The following is a 24,022-nucleotide window of genomic DNA, read 5'->3' as shown; positions in this document are numbered from 1 at the left end:
ACCAGATAGAGGGGGGGGCATCACCCAGCCCAAAATGTTTGATGAATGGTATAAAGACTATGTACCAGGGCTAAACGGGACTCTCGTCTGGTGGAGCTCTTGCAGTGAACTTGTTGACGGCTAGCTGAGACGGGCCTGCAGAGGTGAAACTAGATGAGACCACTTTTCCATGGAAATGAACTAATTATTGCTTGCTGATGTGCTTGAATAAATATTATCTTAATGAACAGTTCAGTAGTGGTGCCTAATATTTGATTGGATCATATCATCTTAAGAAGTGATATCAAGGACGTCTCGTTGAGATTAAACGAACTCGCTTGTAAAGTGACGACTCAATTAAATCGATACTGGAGAAGTTGATCGCCTTACAAAATTGGTGACCCCGACGTGATCTTCAACGGGATGCAAGGAGGAGTGGGCGAGGCTGGGTTCGGACTAAGCACTTCCACGGTACCAACACAAAAGAGGTGAGCAGAGCCATTTAATGAAATCTGCTTAGGTAGACAATAGTATTCTAGCTGGAAGTGCTGGGTCCTGGAATCGTCAAACCCATTCTGATCTGTGTCTTTGAAGATCCGTCAAAAGTAAGGATAATCATTAATTAAATTGACATTCTATACATTATTGAACACCACTGTCTGATATTTAAGCACATCTTGTATTAACGTGTAATAAGACCCGCCGAGGTCTAAGGAAGGGACAGTAGCTAAGTCCATATTAAGGGGTAACCAGGGGTAGACAGGCCCAGGCCCCAGGAAAGGACACTATAGTCCTATTAAGGGGTAGCCAGGGGTAACCATGCAGGCCCAGGCCCCAGGGGTAACCAGGGGTAATCAGGCCCAGGCCCCAGGGGTATCCAGGGGTAATCATGCAGGCCCAGGCCCCAGGGGTAACCAGGGGTAATCAGGCCCAGGCCCCGAAGGTTGAAATACCTTGCAAACCAAGTGAGGAGTGTAGGACATTGCGGATAGGGTAGCGTTCACGGCAGGACTGCAGTCCGGTGAAGGTCCTATTTAGCGTGCCTCCCCTCACAGCGGGCGCTAAAATAATTGTGACGTTAGGATTATGTGGTTCTATCATCATTTTAGTCAAAATTGAGTTTTTTGCATAATCTGATCCATTAAGTGGTTTATTAATGTGTGGTGGTATTTTTAAAATGTTGACATTTTGAGTGGGTAATTCATAAAATACAACGGTTCCATCTCACAAAACATAATGGAATGTAAAAACTTTGACGCTCAGTGAACTACCCTAAACGGAGATAGAACCTTATAATTCTAAACTCATGCAAAGGTGTTACGTAATATTGTATGTAAATCATAGATGGAATTGTTATTATTATTGTAATTATTACTATTAAAAGGGATAGTTGTATGTTATGCCTCGTTCAAGGTGTTTAAAGAAGTGTTGTGCTGCGGGTGTGACCCACCATTGAAGCGCAGACAGCAGGAAAAAAAAGCTCACTAGGAGTGTCTGTCTATACGTGGTGATTTATGTCTCGTCTGTGATGTGTGTAACAAACACAACCCGTTAAAACAGTACTTAAATGTGCACATATCCGATGCCTCCCTGTCCATTCCGAGAGAGTAGGCATGTATTGACTTCACGGACATGGGAGTGATTGATAGATTGTCAAGGTGGCCTGAAGCATATCCGTGTAAACGGGAGGATGCCGCATCTGTAATAAAGTGCCTCTTAAAGGAATTCATACCACGGTTTAGTTTCCCTACAATAATACGCTTTGATAATGGGTCACATATAAAATAAAATAAAAGTCCATATGGCTACAATTGAGACAGCAATGGGGATTAAGCATCGATTTGGTTCAGTCTATCACCCCCAATCACAGGGGCTGGTTGAAAGGGCTAACCAATCTATTAAAAGAAAGCTTGCTAAAACCTGTGCCTCGACAGGACTATCGTGGGTGGGGGCATTGCCCATGGTGTTGATGGCAATGAGAAATAAGACCAATTCAGTGACTCATTTGACACCCCATGAGATCATAACTGGTAGACCGATGTTGGTGCCGACAGGCATGATACACAGACAGAGGGAGGTGGCTTCGACCTCCTCTCCATGAAAATGAATATATGTCCAAACTCTAACTAATCTCAATCGAGTTTTTTCTTCACAGGAACTGAATGCTGCGGAGAAAGCAGACAACGGCAAAACAGACTCCTATTTTAGACCCAGGCGACGTGGTGGACAAGACCGTGGGAGGTATATTGACCACCTCACACGCTGTCAGAGTCGAAGGTAAACCGGGTACAGGGTGGTCTCTCTTGTCACACTGTACCAAAGCAGACCCACCACATGTATAACATCTTCAAATTCCTGGCGACTCTGTCAGCATGCACTAAGCCTCAAATAATGTGGAAAGTAACACAACAAGTGGACTATTAATCCATGATATTAGCGATCACCTGCCTGTCTTTTCATTTTATGAATGTAATTATAGAAAGAAGAGGGAGTTAAAGGAAATGACATACAAGACAGTAGAACTGAGGAATCCATATCTGCTTTTAGAAATGAGTTATTAAAATGGAATTAGAAGAGTATATATGAAGAATCAGATGTGGACAAAGCGTATGGGTTATTCCTAGAAACATTTAAAGTTCTATATGAAAAAAAAACTGCCCACTAAAACAATGTAGCAATAAGAATAAATATTCTGAAAATCTGTGGATGTCCAGGGACATTCAAAATGCATACAAGAAAAAGTATACTCTATAAAGTGTATGTATAAAGCATGAAACAAAGGAGGCAGGGGTTACATATAATAAATACAAAAAACAAACTAATTAGTATTATGAGAATATGTAAGAAAGATTATTATACCAGATTATTAGATGAGAAGAAAAAATAATGTTAAAGAAACAAAGTAGAACATTTTACAGACAATAACGGGAAAATTAGCCTTATAAATTAGGTGGTGGATGGATTTAAGAAAAAAAAAATATATATATATACAGTATATATAAGTATATATATGTTGTTGATATGGGGCCAAAACTAGTTAAAGAAATAAACGGCACTGGAAAGAGATTTGCTGAGGAGGACTGTGGAGAGAGAATCACTGACTCAATATCGATGGGAACTATAGGAAAAAATAAAAATATTTTACTGATATACTGATATGGGTAAACAAATGTATGAACAAAACTTCAACAGATAAACACCTCTTCACCAATTACAGACCGGTATCCTTATTATAACAGTTAGAGTTAGGGTTAGGGTTAGAGAAACTATATGATGAAAGACTGGCCAATTTCATTGAAAAACATCAACTACTAATGGATAGTCAGTATGGTTTTAGAACAGCTAGATCTACTGCCATGGCATTAATGGAGCTAGTAGAAGCAAATAACAACTTGTACAGAGAGAAAGAAATATGCATTGGGCATATTCATTGACCTTAAAAAAGCATTCGACACAATAGATCATGAGATTCTACTTTAAAAAAAAAAAAAAAAAAAGGACAGGTATGGTGTCAGAGGGGTCGCACTTGAATGGCTTAAAAGCTATATTAGTAATAGACAGCAATTTGTTCAAATAGGCCAGAACAAATCAAGGTGCTTAAATATGACCTGTGGTGCCCACAGGGGTCGAATTGGTTGTCTTGGCAGATGACAGAAATATGTTATGTTATGGGGAAGATCTGCAGCAGCTTTTAAAGGTGGCAAAGAAGGAATTGTACAAATTAAAATGCTGGGTTGAGACAAACAAGCTATCATTAAATCTGAATAAAACCAAATTCATGCTATTTGGAAATTGCAATATAAATACATCTGGAAATTGAAAATGTCTAAATCAATAGAATATATGAAATCAAGTTTTTGGGTGTCTTAAATAGACTACAAACTCTGCTGGAAACAAAGTGAAAATATCTGTGCTCAAAGATTGCGAGAGCTTGGGAGTTCTGGGTAAAATTAAATACATCTTAAATCAGAAATCACTATACACTCTATATTGCACACTCATTGTACCCTATCTGTCATATTGTGTTGAAGTTTGGGGAAATACAAACCAACCTAGAAAAGATATGCACATTGCAAAAAAGAGCTATAAGAATTGTACTTCATGCTGGGTATAGAGGTCATACCAATTATTAATAAAATAAAATAAAAGTCAAACTCTGAAATGTTGAGAATTGGTTAAATTCAGAGCTGCACGATTCATGTTTAAAGTAACACAAAATAAGGTCGCTGGCAACTTACTAAAATTGTTTTGTTCATGAGCAGAGATAGGGGTTGTAGTCTAGGAGGGAAATTGAATGAAGAACAGCCTGTTGTCTGTGCAGCGCTCAGGGGCAGGTGCATCTCAGTTTGTGGGGTGTCCATTTTGAATGGCCTTGATGTAACAATGAAAACAAGTAGTACTATTGAGTGGTTTGGAGGGATATAGGTTGGAGGAGCTTGAGAATGACGTGAACTGGTATTTTTGTGGACATTTGGTTCCTGGTTAGCTATAGTGGATAGCCATATTATTATAGATATTGATAGATAATCTATTGCGTAAAGGTATGATATTGTGGGGAAGGGGCAGGACCAGGTGGCTTTTGTTTCTTTCTGTCTTTTATCGAACAGGGCAATTGCCGACTGTTGCTTCCATGTCGAGGAAGATATATTTTATTTCAATTTATATCTTATTTTATTTGTATTTTTATTTATTTTTGGGGGTTTGTTTATTGTTGTTGAAGATTTGTGTGTTTTTGTGGTTGAAATGTTCGAGATAAATGGAGAAGCAAATCAAATCAAATTAAAATGTTTGGTACAACTGGGTTATAGCCACAATTATTGATACAATTTATTAATTAATTATTAAATTAACTGGGTTAACTACACAATATCCACCATTTCTAATGTGACATGTTTAGTCTGCTTGAAACCCCCTACAAGCCTGATAATTGTTCAAATTCTCCAGTAGAGATGGGACGAGGGGGAGAACATGCTGCCCCGGTATGAATAGAACTAAAGGCCCCATGATATATGAGGGACATCACCCTTTACACTTAGAAAAAGCCTACGACTGCCTTAACAGGACGGGAAAGGGGGGCGACGTGGGACGCCTTAATACTACGCACTTCTGCAATATGTTCATGAGTGCATGGTCAAGACAGGGAAACATTTGTGAACAGGACTTTACTTGCGCATGTTGGCGGGGGGGGTTCAAGGATACCAAACAAGGGCTGTATTTATGCCTCTGTTTTTATACTTGTTAATCATCTTATTTTTGTGATTTTTTGAGTCCTTTTGGTGTGCTGCACATTTTCATTTCCTTTTCGGCGGCGTTCCATGGGTAGGCTCCTTTAACTGTTATACATCTTTGTTTTGCATTTGTTTTAATCTTTGTTTTCATAAACATACATATTCCTCTGAGTTCGTAATTAGTCTGTCTAACTTGGAACAGTCTCTGGATACAGTCTGGAAGCATCTTGTTTTTATTTTGTACATTACTTGTGCCATTTTGAAGTCCACCAATTCTTTACATTTGAGATCATAGGGGTTTATGAATAATTTGTTAGTTGGGTCTTGATAGGCAGCTCTGTTTATTTAATAGCATTCTACTTACTATTTTACTCCCAATTTCATTGGTAAAAATGTTATCTATTAAAGTAGCACCGTTACTTGTTATTCTAGTCGGTTTTAAGATTGTAGGACATATACTGTACATTGTGTCCATGAAGTCTGTAACATTTTTTGTGTTTATTTGGGTTCAACAAATCTATATTTAAGTCCCCTCATACAAAGACCGTCTTTCTGTCATTTAGTTCATCATACATATCAACCATCATATCTTTGAATGTGTCAAGACAGGATCCTGGAGTTCTATATACAAAGTGTATTATTATGGTCTTAGAGTTCTCCTTATTTTATTTCTACAGTGACACAATCCATAATGTTTTCTATTGTTATTGACATATGTTTTACTATTTTACAGTCACAGTCATTATTTACATACAAGGCAACTCCTACTCCCTTCTTGTTTGTTCTGTTGGAGGTAAATAGTTCATAGTCCTCATGTTCCACATCGGCTTCTTTTTCTTTACTGAGCCATGTCTCCGATACAGCAATGATGCTGAACTTGGTGAACTGTCTCAAATAGTCCTTAGTTTTCTTACAGTTTCTATAAAGACTTCTACTGTTGAAGTGTATTGTTGATAAAATACCATCCAATATTATATTACTTTTGAATTGTTCCTCTGTGTAATACTCAAAGTTGCAGACGGTTATTATTGTTGTAGAAGTGGTTCGATGTTATTATTGTTGTAGAAGTGGTCGATGTTGTTCTCAATGTCATACATTTTGTGCTCTGTAAAGTCAAAAGTTTTCAAAGTTCAACTCTTCATAGTTTTTAGGTGCAGCTGGATTATAATCCACACAGTCCAGTGATCCCATTTCTCGAAACTCATCATCATTTATATCGTTTAGTGGAAATGAATAATCCTTGTCCATTCCCATTTTGTCAGTCATTGTCTGTTCAAGTATTTCCACTCAGATTTGAGTCAATTGTCTGTTCAGGTATTTCACAGTCATTATTTGTTCTCTCACCATAATCCCTTTGGAGGTTTCAGGAGATCCATTGGGCCTAATCATCACTTTACAGTTTCTTGTCTAAATGCCTTGCAATTTGTTTTGCTTCCTTAGAATGCGTGACTGCCAGGCAATTTCAGTAAACCTGTAGCAGACATGTTTGGAAAGGTGGGGGCTCACCCCATAGATATCTGCTTTTAGATTAGAGGCACCGCTGAAGGAAAGCCGACACAGACGAAGAAAAAGGAAATTATGCTGCAGATGCAGCCGCTAAATCAGGAGGGGGTGACTGTGATGCAGGAGGTAGAGCCGCCCTCTAATGATCGCAAGGTTGGCAGATCGGCGGTTCGAGCCCCGGCAGGCCACATGTCAGAGTGTCCTTGGGCAAGACACTGAAACCCGAATTGCTCCCAGGGCCGGCGCCTTGTATGGCAGCTTGCCACCATTGGTGTGTGAATGTGTGTGTTGGTGAATGAGAAGCCATTGAAGCGCTTTGGATAACGGCGGTATGTAAGCGCAGTCCATTGATATGTCCCCAGAGAACATCAGCTGGTCTCAATCCAGCTAGACAAACCTAAATGCTCTGTACAGACTATAGATGACATACAGGGGGCCGCCTCCCCCCAAGAAAGGTCAGTGTGGGTAACAAGGGGGGTGACGCAAAGCATGACGGAAGAATAGTGGCCCGTGCAGGTCTAATTAATGTTATTGGTGCTGAGGCACATTTGGTAGATGGTGATGAGGATGTTTAAAAGAGGTGTATGCAAACGCTGGAGTTAACAATGTTATTGGAGAGTGGTTCGAATCTGTTTTTGGTAAATGGAAAAATCTGGCTATGTCTATGCTCTCTGCCCTCCTCATCTCTGCCACAGTGCTGATCCTGTTTGGCTGCTGCATTGTCCCTTGCATTAGAGGCCTGGCACAGCGACTGATTACTACGGCCCTAACCAAGGTTGATGCTGGAACACAGATGCACTTACAAATGCTTATTGCTGAGCAGCAGCAGTCACTGTTGGAGGGTGAGGAGATGGATCATGATACAGGAGTTGAAGATATGTTGTAATTATGGAGTTTTGTGAAGGAATGGTGTAAATAAAGGCATTTGCGGTCTACGACCCATCTCACCTTTCTGGCTACAAATTCTCTGTAATGGTCATAATTTTGTTTTAATGACCAAAGGGGGGATTTGTTGGGAATTTGTATTAAAATCACTAGAAGTGATAAATCATGTACTATGTGCTCATTTAAATAATATGTGAATGCGGTCAGTTGAGAACAATAGGAAGGTCACGCAAAGCCAAAAGAGAGGTTCTGTTTTTGAGCGACAAGAAGAAGACAAGCTCCTGACTAAAAGAACGTTTTATGATTCAAACTGCCTATAAATTACTTATTTTTACCTATGTGCTAACAACCATTGTATACCTGCTGTTATGATATTCTATTTTTCTGTACTGATTTTATACTTTCATAACTAATGATTAATGATAAGTCTATTCTTCTATACTATACTTTAACTTGTAAATCGAATCCTAACTCATATAACTGTGCAACTTCAAATGTTTTCACAAGCTACTGATAAGAACTCAACTCACAGCTCTGCTCACAAAGTATGATATCACCATGGGAACGAGACGCTAGCAGGACACTCAAGCTGATAACATACATACACTCTCGCACCCACATACCAGAAGAATTGAAGGCCAACGCTAACGAGAAGACCTTCTGCAGCTGCAACGGATTTGTGCTGACACTTGGAAAACTACCAGATAGAGGGGGGGGCATCACCCAGCCCAAAATGTTTGATGAATGGTATAAAGACTATGTACCAGGGCTAAACGGGACTCTCGTCTGGTGGAGCTCTTGCAGTGAACTTGTTGACGGCTAGCTGAGACGGGCCTGCAGAGGTGAAACTAGATGAGACCACTTTTCCATGGAAATGAACTAATTATTGCTTGCTGATGTGCTTGAATAAATATTATCTTAATGAACAGTTCAGTAGTGGTGCCTAATATTTGATTGGATCATATCATCTTAAGAAGTGATATCAAGGACGTCTCGTTGAGATTAAACGAACTCGCTTGTAAAGTGACGACTCAATTAAATCGATACTGGAGAAGTTGATCGCCTTACAGCTGACCGAAAAGCATTTAAAAATAACTCAAATTCAGGCTTCTCGGCCTAGGCACTTCAGGTCAAAGTACCGCTGCGTCGCAACCGTACGAGCCACAGACGCCGTTCTAATATTTCCTGAATCGGCTCGGGCCCGCCGAACACATATCCGAGCCCCGACTCGGTTGCGGCGCCAGTACCAGGTTCTGTCCCTCTCTCACACACAGGAGAGGCAGATGTGCTCACACACCAGTACCAGGTTCTGTAACTAGGCTTGACACAAGTGTGTGTGTGTGTGTGTGTGTGTGTGTGTGTGTGTGTGTGTGTGTGTGTGTGTGTGTGTGTGTGTGTGTGTGTGTGTGTGTGTGTGTGTGTGTGTGTGTGTGTGTGTGTGTGTGTGTGTGTGTGTGTGTGTGTGTGTGTGTGTGTGTGTGTGTGTGTGTGTGTGTGTGTGTGGCTGGCTGGCTGGCTGTAGTTCTGTGTGCTGATTACATGGTGGTGCCAGAGGTTTGTGAGAGAGGGAGACACTTTCTATTCCATAACAGCCACTATTTGTAGCCTGTGTGCATTTCTGTTCAGTTTATGTTATTCAGTTATCAGTCAGGTGTTTAGGATGTTTATTGCTAATGGTTTGATTAGGTTTTGTGTTTGTGAATAGCAGTTTCAAATAAAAATGTTTCATATTTCACAATACAAAACTTTGAGTCTGTTTTCCCGAAAATTTGTTTTTATGTGTTTGTCCACACACTTGTCCACACACAAGGATTTTCCTTGCACCAAAACAGACCAAACTTTCCACATTTCTTCCTATCCATATTCTGCTTCTCTGCACACAAGAGTTTGATGATATATCATTCATAGCCCTGTTTATAGTACATTTTATACCAAAACCATGGCGAAAATAGATTTTTTTATGACTATGGACAGTATTTCCTGATGTATGGGCTGATACGAGGACATAGACACAATCTGCTGTGTGCAAAGTTTGTTTTCTTATGTGTCAACATAAATAAAAAAAAAAATAAAAAAAAATTGACAAATATGATGGTGTGAGTGATCCTGGAGATTTGGGTCCAATTAGCATCTAATTTGCATAATAAACATAAACAATAATAAATTCAGAAAACTTGCAATACATTTTTTCATAGTTTTTATGTACATAACAAACTGGGAATGTGTTCATAGTGATATCTATTTTCTTTCTTTTTTTGCCTATTGGCAAAGTCTAGGGGGGGTAGCCTCCCCTTAACAGTAACTAGCAAGGAGGGGTTTCACAAAACCTAAAACCTACCCTGACCATTCAGGCTTTTACCACAGGACAATATTTTCTTGCCAGCACAGAGTGTACAACGAACATTTATGTTCTTGTCATCCTTTGCTGACACAAACTCAAAATAATCCCTATATTTCCAGCTATTTAACGCATATCTCTGTTCTCGCTCCATTATACGCTTCTGTTTACACTGTGCAATCAGCGTGGTGATACACGTGAGCGATTCTGCTGCACCTCGTGTTGAAAACGTGATCACTGACGTCACTCCCCAAGACGCGAGAAAAGCAATAAATGTTTGTTTACTATCGAACATTACAAAGAAATACTGCATTTAGCCTAAGTTATGAGGTAGTAACGCAATAGTAACGCACAGTCACTCGAATAAGTAACTTTAATCAGATTACTGATTTGGAAATAGTATCGCGATAGAATAGTCGTTACTGGGAAAAGTAATCAGATTAGAGTATCGCGATACTTAGTATCGCGTTACCGGCATCACTGATCATGAAACTGTAATCCTCTAGACATGGGTGATTTAGCCAGGGACGCGGGAAGGGGGGTGCTGAGGGTGCTGCAGCACCCCCTAGCGGCAGGCAGAAGGAGCTCCTCCTGCCTGAATTTAAAAAATAAAAATATTATTCAAACAATAATTTAAAACAATATAATAACTATTGTTGCTTTTGGGAATAAAAATAAATGTGTTTTTTGTAATAAATGTAAAAATGTGTTTGTTAGTTTTAATGTTAGTGATCACATGGTCATATCTTGCTAGGGAATCTCTGAGTTCTTTAGCAAAAATGCTAAATCAGCCAGAACAATTGAAGTGGAGTTGGAAGAAGATGCTGATGCAGTTGCTTGCTTCGCTTAACAACACTCCCATTAATGCTCTACTGTCGGACGTTGTTGAGAAAGAGCAACAGACGGCCAGAAACGTATTAGAACTGATATTCAGATCCATCCGATTCTTCGGCAGCGAAGGGCTTCCGTTAAGAGGCAATAACAATCGACATGGAGTGCTGTCTGTAATAATGGTCAACATCATGTTTGTGGACATTGTGGGACACTGTGAGCTGAGTGGAAATTACTGTAAATTCCAACACATTGTTGGTAAAATATTTAACGTTACGTCTTTGTAGTGTGTGGGTGCGTGCGTGCGTGCTTAACTATTATTGCCCGTGCATTGGGGCCCGTCGTTATGCCACTGTGTGCGTGTGAGCGAACGAGCAATCAGCGAGAGGGAGGGAGGGAGGGAGGGAGAGAAATCGTTATAATTTTTTCCCTGGCAATTTTTTTCCCTGTAGCGTATATAGACAGCACCTCAGCACCCCCAGTCAAAATACCTTCCCGCGTGCCTGGATTTAGCCCATTTAGCCTAGCAAGCCTCATCTAATTTCCCCATCAGCCATCATGTATCAGTAACAGCAAATCTACTCTCTCTTGTGTAGAGTGAGAAATGGTAGTGATGAGCTATTCATGTCAACTATATATATATTCTATCTATCTATCTATCTATCTATCTTTTTATCTATCTATCTATCTATCTATCTATCTTTTTATCTATCTATCTATCTATCTTTCTATCTATGTTGTACAGTATATACTATATATACTAGGGATGACGGTTGGGAGTGTAATCGATGGTTTACACATGCCTAGGGTGGACACACACATGTGCAGAACACAAGAACATGAACATCATCTGTACAAAGGTCACACATGTTCAATCATTGAGATGCGTTTGATGGATCCTGTGGTTTGCAACGCCAGAGCTAAATCAATTATATTTTAAGAACAAATAGAAACAATAATTATTTCAGCCCAAATGGTACACAGATGGTGCACAAACAATACACGCTACATGAGCATAATTTGAGGGTTGTAAAACAGCCCAATACACAAAGTGGAAAAGGAGAGAGTAAGAGAAAGAGAGAGAGAGAGAGAGAGAGAGAGAGAGAGAGAGAGAGAGAGAGAGAGCAGATCCGAGGAATTGAACATAGTTGATGTCTAATTAAAAAGTTGTCTTGCCCAGGGGCTTTATTTTTCCTGCTTCTGAGTCCAGTTCTTAAGTTGCCCTGCTTCCCTATCCCTCTCCCTCTCTCTCAATCCCTCGCTCTCTCTCTCTCAATCCCTCTCTCTCTCTCCCTCTCTCTCCCTCTCTCTCTCTCTCTCTCTCTCTCTCTCTCTCTCTCTCTCTCTCACACACATACACACACACCCCTGTTCAGGCTCAATTGGAGCATACTGACACTGAAAACACTGTTAATTGCGTTCAGCAGATTTGCACTGAAAGCATTATTTCAGATGCTATTGATTTCTTGTCTTTTATTGCCGCCCTAATAATCCATATCCATAATCCATATCCATGTAATGTGGTACTCCATGTAACAGGTTCACTTTTGAGTGGAATCACTAAAAAAGTTGTCATGACGTGTCCCACTGAGGATAACAAGAATAACACTTCTGGGTTCTATTTTAAGGGGGAGGCTGTGGCTCAGGGGGTAGAGCCGTCGTCTAAAGATCGCTAGGTCTGCGGTTTGGCGGTTCGAACCCTGGCTGGCCATGTGTCGAGGTGTCCTTGAGCAAGGCACTGGCTCCAGGGTTGCTGTCTTTGCCTAGAACATAACATACCAAATTCGTTGTTTAGCGTAAAAAAGTGTTAGCACAAATGTGGCCTCTTGTGGGGATACTGGCAATGGCGCCAGGGGGGTTTCCTCAATAAAAATATTGGTGATTGTTCAACCCCTCATATGGTGAGCATTCTTTTGGTTGCAATAATTGTGTACAGTCATTTAGATATCATTTTTTAGATTTAAAAAAAGCAAGAGATGAGTCAATTGTTGTTTTATATATGAGTGTTTTACATCTGCTCCCAGCTGTCTTGCATCCTGTAAAATAGAACCATGTGTGTATTCCCCACTGGTGCTCTCTGGGAGGTGCAGTGCAGAGGGAATGGTGACTGGTAATGACAGAGAGACAGTCTGAGGCGGGCTGACAGAGATGCATGCTGTGATTCTTGTGAATGCATGCATTCATATTGAATGAGGAATAGAAAGCTTTGCTAGTGTGATTGAAACGTTGTGAACAGTGTGAGTGGTCCTTGTATTAGTCCCTCAAATGTTATGACATGCATTGCCATGACAATACCACGTTCATGCTGTGACTGTCAATGAGGAAAGAGAAAACAAACATGGAGATGAACAGATAGAATAAGCGTGAATATGTAATTGGGTGTTTTGAACAACAGAATTGATAAAAACAAGAATACAAAATAAACTAATCATGACTGATGATAAGGGTCCCCTGGCTCCTCACTAAGGCTGATGTGTGTGTGGTGTGTGTGTGTGTGTGTGTGTGTGTGTGTGTGTTTGTGTGTGTGTGTGGTGTGTGTGTGTGAGTGTGTGTGTGAGTGTGTGTGTGTGTGTGTGTGTGTGTGTGTGAGTGTGTGTGTTTGTGTGTGTGTGTGTGTGTGTGTGTGTGAGTGTGTGTGTGTGAGTGTGTGTGTGTGTGTGTGTGTGAGACTTCAAAGAGTAGAGGATTTAAGCTGATTAACACAACAAACATTCACACACACACATACACACACACACACACAAAACAGTTCGCAACACACCACCAGAGGAAAGAGTTGCTAACACATCAAGATATACGTGAATATGAAACTGATTTAAAAACAAACACATAATATGACCTGCATTGCAGCGGTAAAGGATGTGTCTGCCACATGCTGAGTGACACAGCCATTGTTCGCTTTGATTCTGTCTCTTGAGAAGCACTGGTTTCATGTCTTTCTCCCATTGCAGGGGAGATAGAGAGTTACTGGAGAAAGACGCTGTCGGCTATCAGTCAGGACTGACAGTTGGAGTTTGAATATTTTGAAATGGCATTCCTCCTTATTATCTTCCTTGAAGGGGCTACATGCATTTGACATTGTTTATTACAGTCATTACTACATTGCTACTTACACTACACCCTTATGTAGTGTACTACTGTCACTGTTTTATTATTAAAAAAGAAAGTAGCCTTGAGAACCGATGGTTCTCGAGCCTAATGGCCCTTAGGGCAGGAGCCTATCTCTTGTTTCCGTAGCGTGAGGCAGCTTGAAGTACCCCCTCTGGACATGACGCTGGTATGGCGCAGGGTCTTACCCATAATCCAACCTTTAATGCTGAGTGCCAAGCAGGGAGGCATCAGGTACCATTTTTATAGTCTTTGGTATGACTCGGCCAGGGATCAAACTCACGACCTCCCATCTCAGGGCGGACACTCTAATCGCAAGGCCACTGAGCTGGGTCTGTTTTGTCAATGTTTTTGTTGATTATTGTTGACTGTTGATTGAGAAGTATTTCATGATATCAATTATGGCTGTATCAAATACAATTTGATTTGACTTAGATTTTTTATTTGATGTGATATAATGAAACACTGTGGTAATTGGTTTGGTGAAAGTGAAGGTTTGTGTGTGGCTTTCATTGACGCAGTGCTGTAGATTAGCTTTGACTTCAGTGAATGCACATGGAAACCACACTAGACACACTAGACAACCACACCTCCTCCACCCTGACCCTGAACACCGGTGTCCCGGGGCTGTGTGTTGCGCCCTCTCCGCTATTCCCTCTTCACCCACGACTGCATGCCTGGACTGCACTTATATAGCACCTTATTCCCAAAAAATGCTTTACAATGGCCTCTCATTCACCCATTCGCACACACATTCACACACCAATGGTAGCAAGCTACTATGCAAGGCACCGGCCCGCTCATTAGGAGCAATTTGGGGTTCAGTTCTTGTGCAAGGACACCTTGACATGTGGACAGGAGGAGCCGGGGGTGTTTCCAGCTTCAAGTTCCTGGGTGTCCACATCTCTGAGGACCTCTCTTGGATCCTCAACTCCTCTACCCTGGTTAAAAAGGCGCAGCAGCGTCTATACTTCTTGAGGAGACTGAAAAAAGCCCATCTGTCTCCTAGGATTCTGGTCAATTTCTATCGGTGCACCGTCGAGAGCATTCTAACTGCGTCACAGTGTGGTATGGTAGCTGCTCTGATCGGAAGGCCCTGCAATGGGTGGTGAAAACCGCCCAGTACATCACCGGTGCCCAACTCCCTGCCATCAAGGGCCTCCAGGAAAAGCGGTGTCTGCAGAGGGCGCGAGGCCTCATTAAAGACACCTCTCACCCCAGTCACGGACTGTTTGCCCTGCTCCCACCCGGGAGGCTCTACAGGAGTCTAGGCTCCTGCATCAGCAGGCTCACAAATAGCTTCTTCCCTGCAGCTGCCCATCTGCTGAGCTCCAAATCCCAGCGGTAGCCTTGCCCCCTAGCCACCTCCCGCCCTCCACCCTCCAACAGGAGGAACATTGCACTCTCAGGACTTCAATACAGCTTTTGCACTACTGCTGTTTGCACATACCATGTTATTATATTGGTCTTTAATTGCACATCTCAAAACCTATTGCCCTTGTTCTGTACACTTCGTACTGTCCATATATCTTAACTGTACATATCGTATTGATATCCATCCCTTGTTCTGTACATATCATACTGTACACTTTTTTATTGACTTTCAGTGCCTCCTCTTCCCTCCATTTCCCCAGACTGTCATGTGATTTGAAGAGTTAAGGGAGAGAGAGAGAGCCTGAACAGGGGTGTGTGTGTGTGTGTGTGAGAGAGAGAGAGAGAGAGAGAGAGAGAGAGAGATAGAGAGAGAGATTGATTTACGATTTAGATTTAGAATTAGAGCATTAGGAATACAAAGTACTTTACTTTGCCCTTGCAATTGCTGTACCTTTCATTCATGTTTACCATTATTTCTCTGTGCCTCTTTCCTGTCATCCACAGTCTTTCTGACATCTCTGGTCTCATCCGCGCAGCTCTTCTTTGTCAGACTGGCAGAAGGTGGATAACCTGTGATGTCATTGGAAGATTGGACACACACCCACACACACACACACACACACACACACACACACACACACACACACACACACACACACACACACACACACACACAGACAAAGAAGACAAAAGATAAGCCTTGTGAGTACATGCTATTTGTCAGATGGCAGTCAGTCAGTCAGTTGATTTCTTTTATCTGCAGTAGTCAGTCCAAAGGATGCATGTGTGCATGCCTGTGGGCGTAGATGAAAGGTGCCTAAGAGGCACAAGTGATTCAGGAAGAAATCAATAGATCAGAAAGAGAGAAAAAAACACAGTTCTTTAAAATAATTACATTCTTTCATTACATTCTTTCATTCCGCAAACATAATGAAACATCCACAAGGACGCAGCACAGAGAAGAGGGAGGGAGAGAGAGAAGGGGAGGGAGAAGGAGAAGAAGCGCAGAGAGAACGAAAGGTCGAAGGAAAAAGTATGGGGGAGGGACAGGATATACGGGAGAGAAGAAGCAAGAAAAAGAGTGAGAAAATGAGAAAGGAATGGTAAACAGCCATCAGCCGACAGAGCCTTCGATCGTAAATCTGTGTCTTGGCAGTGTGCTCTCTGGCAGCTTCGGAGGGTTGACCCTCATGTCACAGCGAGATACTGCACCCTGCACTACTTTATCCTAGTTGTTTGATTTGAAATCCAAGATTTTGGAGTGTAGAGAGTGTAGAGAAAGGAGAACCAATGTTGCGCTGCCCCATTACTGAAGCAGGGCGATATACAGTATATTCAAATATGCATTTGATAGACACATCTGCCAGATATTCTAGAATTATGATTCTGATCACACATGCAAGAACCGCTCTCTTTTTCTCAAAGACTGGGTGGTTGTTTAGAAGATTACCATGGGGAAAGGGGAAGTGTGTGAGTGTGCACGTGCGTGCATGCATGTGTGTGTGTGTGTGTGTGTATGTGTGATTCATTTGGTTTCTCAACGATAACCGTATAAGGTCTTGGGGGCAATGGAATTGGCCCGGCTGTGCTTACTGCAGCACAATACCTTTCTACTGCCATTCAGCTATCTGGCGCCTGCCTGCCGGAGGACTGACGATTACAGTTACGAACCAGGATTTGGCTCTTCAGTAGGATCTTCACTCGGTGTGGCTTGTCATGAATCCATATTAGACTGACCACTCAAAGGCAAGGTTTTTTTTCTCCATAAAAAGGTCCTCTTTATGGAACTTCAATCCTGCTCTACTTTAGTTATTCATGTGATTATTGACTTATTTACTCTCCTTGTCATGTGTAGTATGTTATTCTGAACTAGCGTGATTTGAGCATGTCCACACAGAACTTCAAGGTGTTACCTATCAAATGTGTTTCCTGCTTTTGTATGTTATCGCCATAGTTCTAATGTTATAAGCAGTATAGTTTGGGTCTGGTTTTTAGGTGGACATTAGTCAAATACAGTTAAAAGAGGTTAAGAATGTGCACCAATTGAAGGAGGGGGAGTGGCTGAGCCAATTGAAATGCAGTGTTGCCTGAGCTGGAAGATTGCATTGAGGGAGGACAAGAGTCATCTCACTGGCTCACTGGCCATGTCTCTATAAACCAGGCTGCTATCACAGCGGGAGGATAAAATAATGCAGCACACAGCTTAGATCAATCACAGAGAAGGTTAAGCCGACATATGTCTTGAGGGAGCAGCTGTTTGATTGCTTGTGTGTTCCAGAAGTCTAATCTCGATCAGAGAATCCTCCAGCTCATTTGGGATTCCATGTTTACATTTGCATGTTTTCATGATGCAGAACATGCTTTTAACATGACACAGGTGGTGATTGTGTCATATTTATGTATAATGATTTAGCGTGGTGTGTGTTTCAAGAGAAATATTACAGAGAGAAATATTACGATATTACAATAACGGCAACAAGATCATAACACTGTCCTCTAGAAAAATAAGACATGCATCAGTGATGCATTCGACGAATGACAGGTTTCATTGTATCCGAGGGTCCACTTGTCATTTCTTAAAGGACAGATTTCAATCTGTTCTGTGATAATAAATCTCTCTTCAGTGGTCAACAAAGCAGAAAGGCAGCACTGTTCATCAGTCAGTCAAAAAGGGAAATCATTTCTGCACTGCTGCAAGATTTCCATTTGCTGTTCATAGAAATATGTATTGAAATAAAAGAGGGAAATCCTGCTAAGAAGCAGCATGTTACATTCAGTTTCTTTTGAATCGTTTGGTTTTATATTCCTTTATGTATGTATTAAAAGGTGTATGCCTTTTCAAAGGAAACTATTTTCCTGAAGTTACCAGTCAGGGTCAGAGCCTAGTAGTTAGTGCATGGAAATAAATACACCCTGTAATACTTGACATCAGTAATGACTGAAATGACTGAAAGCTATTCAAAGTGGTAAGGTTTCTTCTAAGGGGAGCTGTTGCTGTTTGAACCATATTCACTTATTGAAACCACCCTATGACGTCATCTACACACAAGCAAGCAAATAAACACAGACAGGTGTATAGAAAAATTGCATATTTCAAGGCTAGATGTCGCAGCACAGTCTTCCGATGATGATACTTTAAAGACAGGGTCCAGGAAGAATACAATGCTGTTTGTGCATACTGGCACAAAAGCACACAAGTTGCAATTAGAAAAGCCCACACTGACTGCAATTTCATCATCGACACTTCAAACAATTAAAAAAAATCCTGGAAATTTTGGAAGACTATTAAATCCTTAGCTGGAAATGAAAATGGCATAGAGCTTCCTCCATGCATTGTTTAGGATTCACATAAAATCTCTGATAATGCTGAAATGCTTGGTTGTTTTAATGAACATTTCATTGCCTCTGGTTCCTTGTTTGACTCTCTCAAGATTACTCATATTACTTCCCCTACTGTTTGTTCTGACGGTTATGTTACGGTAATTCAACCCTGTATTTATAATCCGGTTACAGTCTCAGAGGTGCATAAAGCACTCAAACTTTTAGACACTAGAAAATCGAGGTCCTGATAACTTGGAGCCTTACTTTATAAAGCTAGCAGCTGATTTTACGTTGCGATTGCGATGGACGGCAATTACGTTCAAGAACAAAGACACATTACGATTATTATTAACACTGAATGTAAGATGTTAATGTTAACCTTTGTTGTAAGCTAGCTCACTAGTTCAATATAGCTAGCTACCTGGCATCAACTACGCTGGTATCGATCACAGACCAAGATCATGTTTTTTTCATTGGTCCAGGACAGTCAGGCTGTGAAACGCTGTTATCAGAACAACTGTTAATTCTGTGATCTGATGAAGAAGGACAATATGATGGGTAGGGGAGAACAACTCTCCTCATTTACCTCTCTCTCTATCTCTAACCTATCACACACATTGTGTGGTAGAGCACTGACATAGACCACCTGTGGTGTAGTCATACATACCCAGCCATCACCTTGTCTTGAGATGTCTTAAGATGTCTTAATTAACCAAAATAAGACATTTTGTCTGTCAAGATGTCTTAAGTCGTCTTAAGACCTAACCTGAAGACATGCACTCATTCACTCACTTAAGACATGGAGCATAACATACCCAGCCATCACCTTGTCTTGAGATGTCTTAAGATGTCTTAATTAACCAAAATAAGACATTTTGTCTGTCAAGATGTCTTAAGTCGTCTTAAGACCTAACCTGAAGACATGCACTCATTCACTCACTTAAGACATGGAGCATAAGAGCCATATTTTCTGTGTCTTGAAGACACAGAACATCTTGAGATGTCTTAAGACACTGAATATCAATGTCTTAAGACAGTCAGGCGATCTTGTTCCAATTGGAATAATTCAAGTATAATAATGAATTATCCTATTATATATTTTACATTATTAATTAGTTAATAATAATTCAATTGGTGTGTCCCAGGACAAAAACATTTTTGTGAGTCAGGTCAACTAAATTTTGCCAAAAAGTTGAGACAACTAGAAATGTTAAGTTTTAATCCATTCAACCTGTCTGTGAAATTAAAATAGTCCACTCAAATCAGAATGATGAGATCACTCAACTTGTCAAAAACGTTTCCAGTTGTTGCACATGCGCAGAACACTGCCCCTGCAAAATTCCGTTTGTCAACCTGTGCATCCAGCAGCCTTTCTCCTCACCTGATTCTAATTAACAATTAGATGCTGCTGAATTCACTCGTCTTGAGTCGTGATGAACGTAGCCTGTAGTAGGAATATCGAGATTATCAATAATATAACGAATATCAAGAATATCAGGAGTGCGAATTACAAAAGGTGAGTTAATAATTTTATTTTTCAGAGTTTAATGTTCAATTGTGTAATAATTTTGCAGTTTGCCCTGCTTGTTAACTTTACCTCACCAGTGACATGATCTATTTAGCTAGCTAATATAGCTAACAAGTGAATTCAGTCGATGCAAGAGGGTTTCAGAAGCTTGATTTCGTTTGCTGAAATATGAGTTCATGTAGTATAATAATAATAATAATAATTCATTGTTTTTATATAGTGCGTTTCCGGGGCTCAAAGGTGTATAGGCTAGTTAGCACTAGCTTTTCTGACTGCAGTGAAAGAAAGAATGTGCATCATGTTTAGTTAGTTAGCTAGTTAGTAACACCATCACTTGAATATGCCCCGTGTTAGCTTGCTAGAGAATTGGTTTTGTTTTCTGGAATATAACATTATGGCTTTTAGCTGGCTGAGCCAGGTGTAGCTAAAGTTTAATTGTGGGCTAGGTAGTTAGCTTGGTTTGTAGAAACGCAGAGTGGGGTAATTTGACCGCATGTGCATGTGTAGTTAGAGAATTGGGGGGGGGGGGGCTGCAATTAATTTCAGTGCTTTTTTTGTGTGTGCACACTTTTACTTTTACTTTTTTTTTCCACAGAAAGTGTGAAAGTAAGAGGAGCTTTGCATTGCAGAGCTAGGCAACCCTATGAACTGGAAATGTAAGTTCTGCACGTTTTCTTCAGCTAACCAGCTTAGTATAATAAGGCACTACAAGTTCAAACACGGACATTATAGTAGGTCTTGTCCCTTGCCTTGCATCTACAGTGACTGTGTGTGCTCTTTCACGACACAAGTAGCTCTAAAGAATCATTTACTGAAGCATGAAACATTGACCCAGAGACCTCAAGATGCTGTTGCTCGTGGATCTCAAAATAATATTGTGACTTATCGACTACATTGTGAATTATGTGATTTTTCGGAGCCCTGTACACTTAAAGAATACTTTGTTCATTTGGGAGTTCATTTGAAAAACAAGGAAACTGTGAAGTGTCCTTTTCAGCCATGTCTATTCGATTCTAATGTGTATTCCACCTTCAAAGCTCATAAAAGTAGATATCACTGTTCTTCCGAATTGAAAGATTTAAGGGCCGAGTTAATTTATGATTGTGATCCACCAGCTGCAACCAGTGGGGAATATAACGTTTTGTTGCCAATAGACATTGATGTCTCACAAGATGATATCTCACAAGATGATGAATTTGAAGATGTTAATGGAGAGTCAATTAAGCATAGACTTCAGGGCTTGACATTAAGCTTTTTCAGGTACTTGTCCTTCGGACATGTGAACTTATCTTTTACTTGTCCTAGAGCTCAAGTTACTTGTCCAAATCCAAAGATTTAGAAAAAGCAATAATATGAATAATAATATATTATACTCTCACCGGCCACTTCAATAGGTACACCTGTTCAACTGCTTGTTAACGCAAATATCTAATCAGCCAATCATGTGGCAGCAACTCAATGCATTTAGGCATGTAGACATGGTCAAGACGATCTGCTGAAGTTCAAACCAGCATCAGAATGGGAAATAAAGGTGATTTAAGTGACTTTGAACCTGGCATGGTTGTTGGTGCCAGACGGGCTGTTGCGTGATATTATAGTGTTAATATGGACCAAAATCTCTGAGGAATGTTTCCAGCACCTTGTTGAATCTATGCCACGAAGAATTAAGGCAGTTCTGAAGGCAAAAGAGGGGGTCCAACCCCAAGGTGTGCCTAATGAAGTGGCCAGTGAGTGTATGTGTATGAAAATAACACATTTGACTACTATTGATTTGATAATGATGTATCCTTAATTTTCAAATGTATTCAATATTTTGTAATTATTTAAAAACGTAACCCCTAACCCTAACCCTTTTAGATTAAGATTGGCCACAAAAGGGATGAATATCTAGGAATATTTACAAAAAAATGTTTGTAACTATAGTCTCTCCCCAATGGAAGCAATCTTATTTGCTAGCTTTTGGATAGTAGCCTATCCTATATTCAAATTGAGAAATCTATAATTAGTGTCATTCTGAAGTTCGTATTGCGATGTGCTGGTCTAAAAACTTCAAACCTAAAATATACGATCGCATCGAACTACATGAAAATAAGCGGCATTGAGAAGAAGCGAATACGCGTTCACGTGACAGGAGACCCACAACACTATGGCTGCGTTCGTAAATTCGCTCTGGAATCTGATCAGCACTCATGGAATGCCTTTTGTCCAATCACGTCTTTATGACGTTGAACGCAGTGTGCGCTCTGAGCGAATTTACGAACTATGACGATAACGAACTACGAAGAGACTGAAATAGCGAGAATGAGGCGCGGCATCGCTTTGCTTGCTATTTTTTTTTACTATTCAGATCGGAAGGAGGAATTCATGTTTGCAGATATTAATACATATTGATTTCTTTTTTTGTTTTGACTTCTTCCTTTTGCAGGAGGAAGTCCACTTGTCCGAACATAAAATGTACTTGTCCCGGACAAGCGGACAAGCCTTAATGTCGAGCCCTGCTTTGTACATTATACATACACGTCCCTTAGCAACGTCTCGTGAGCATCAGTCGAATGATGCGCGTGGCTGTTGGGGGGGGCCTCGATCCAGGGTGGGGCCTCGGTCAACATGGTGGGGTTGGACTCTGTCACCCCCCTGCACGAGGCCTGCGGCAGGGGCCAGACGCACTGTGTTAGACTGCTGCTGGAGGCAGGGGCTCAGGTGGACAGCCGTAACGTGTACGGGGGCACGGCCCTGTGTGAGGCCTGCTCTGCGGGCAGCCTGGAGTGTGTGACCCTGCTGCTGGACCACGGGGCCGCGGTCAACCCCACCCTCACCTCCTGCACAGCCTCCGCCCTGCACGAGGCCTGCATGAAGGGTAACAGTGCGTGTGTGAGGCTGTTGGTGTCTCGGGGGGCCAGTCTGGAGGCCTATGACATGTACTACGGCACCCCCCTGCACGTCGCCTGCTCCCGCCAACAGACCAGCTGTGTCAAGGTGCTGCTGGACGCAGGTGCGCTGGTGAATGCAGCCAGGCTGCACGTGACCCCCCTGCACCATGCAGCCGGGGCGCAGAGCGTGGACATGATCAGGATGCTGGTGGAGTTCGGGGCCAACGTGTACGCCAGAGACCAGCAGGAGAGGAGGCCCAGCGACCTGGCCCTGCCAGGGTCCCCGTCAGCCCGCTGTCTACTGCACTATGAGAGTAACCCCCTGAGTCTGCAGCACCTGAGCAGAGTGGCGCTGAGAAGGATGCTGGGTACCAGAGCCGTGGAGGTCATAGGTCAACTGGACATCCCCAAGCTCATCATCAGCTACCTGTGTTACCGCCGAGGAGGAGAGGAACAGAGACTGAACCTTTTTAATAGAACAGGAAATGAACACACTGGAGTTTAGGTGTCCAGCACCACCCCACCCAATGGCCCCACCACCCCAATGTCCCAGATTCCCAGAATTCACCCCCCCCCCCACCCAAAAATGGAACATGGATTATGTCAAACAAACAATAACAGAACAGAACGGAACAGATCTGAGACGTGATTTTACTTTGAGGAATTCATAAACACAACTCACACCCTAAACCACAGAGCTTTTTCAGGCCTAGCTGTTTCTAGCTGTCTTTTTGGAGCGGAGGACCAGAGCTATGCAGGTCCACTCCAGGGAGAGAGAGTTGTACGAGCAGAGTGACAATGCTGATGAAGAGAAAGGCCCGGGCTGAGTCTGAAGAGGTGGTGGAGCCTCCATGTAAGAAGCAGTGTGTGAGCTCCAACCAGCAGTGGCTCTCTGCTGAGGAGATGGTGAAACTGGAGGCCATTCCAGGGACTCTGGACGTGGCTGTGGAGATGGGCTTCCTGTCTGCCTCTGACTTGTAAACTGTCCCTCTGATTGACAGCTCAAAAACCTTTGACTTTGAATGGACTGTGTTTATGTATTGAATTAAAATTAATT

General features: G+C 41.6%; 1 protein-coding gene across 1 annotated transcript; it reads left to right on the top strand.

Moving 5' to 3' along the window:
* Nucleotides 1-798: 798 nt before the first annotated feature.
* LOC308160294 (ankyrin repeat and SOCS box protein 5-like) lies at nt 799-23,470 on the top strand (the record flags this gene model as incomplete). Its single annotated transcript, XM_080534212.1, has 3 exons — nt 799-819; nt 22,685-22,952; nt 23,088-23,470. 3 exons carry the CDS (start codon nt 799-801, stop codon nt 23,468-23,470), a joined length of 672 nt encoding a protein of 223 aa, XP_080390338.1.
* Between the last annotated feature and the right edge of the window lie 552 nt (nt 23,471-24,022).

Source organism: Nansenia antarctica (assembly GCF_963989245.1).
Source record: "Nansenia antarctica genome assembly, chromosome: 6".
Lineage (NCBI taxonomy): Eukaryota > Metazoa > Chordata > Actinopteri > Argentiniformes > Microstomatidae > Nansenia > Nansenia antarctica.
This window is presented reverse-complemented; position numbering and strand designations above follow the sequence as displayed.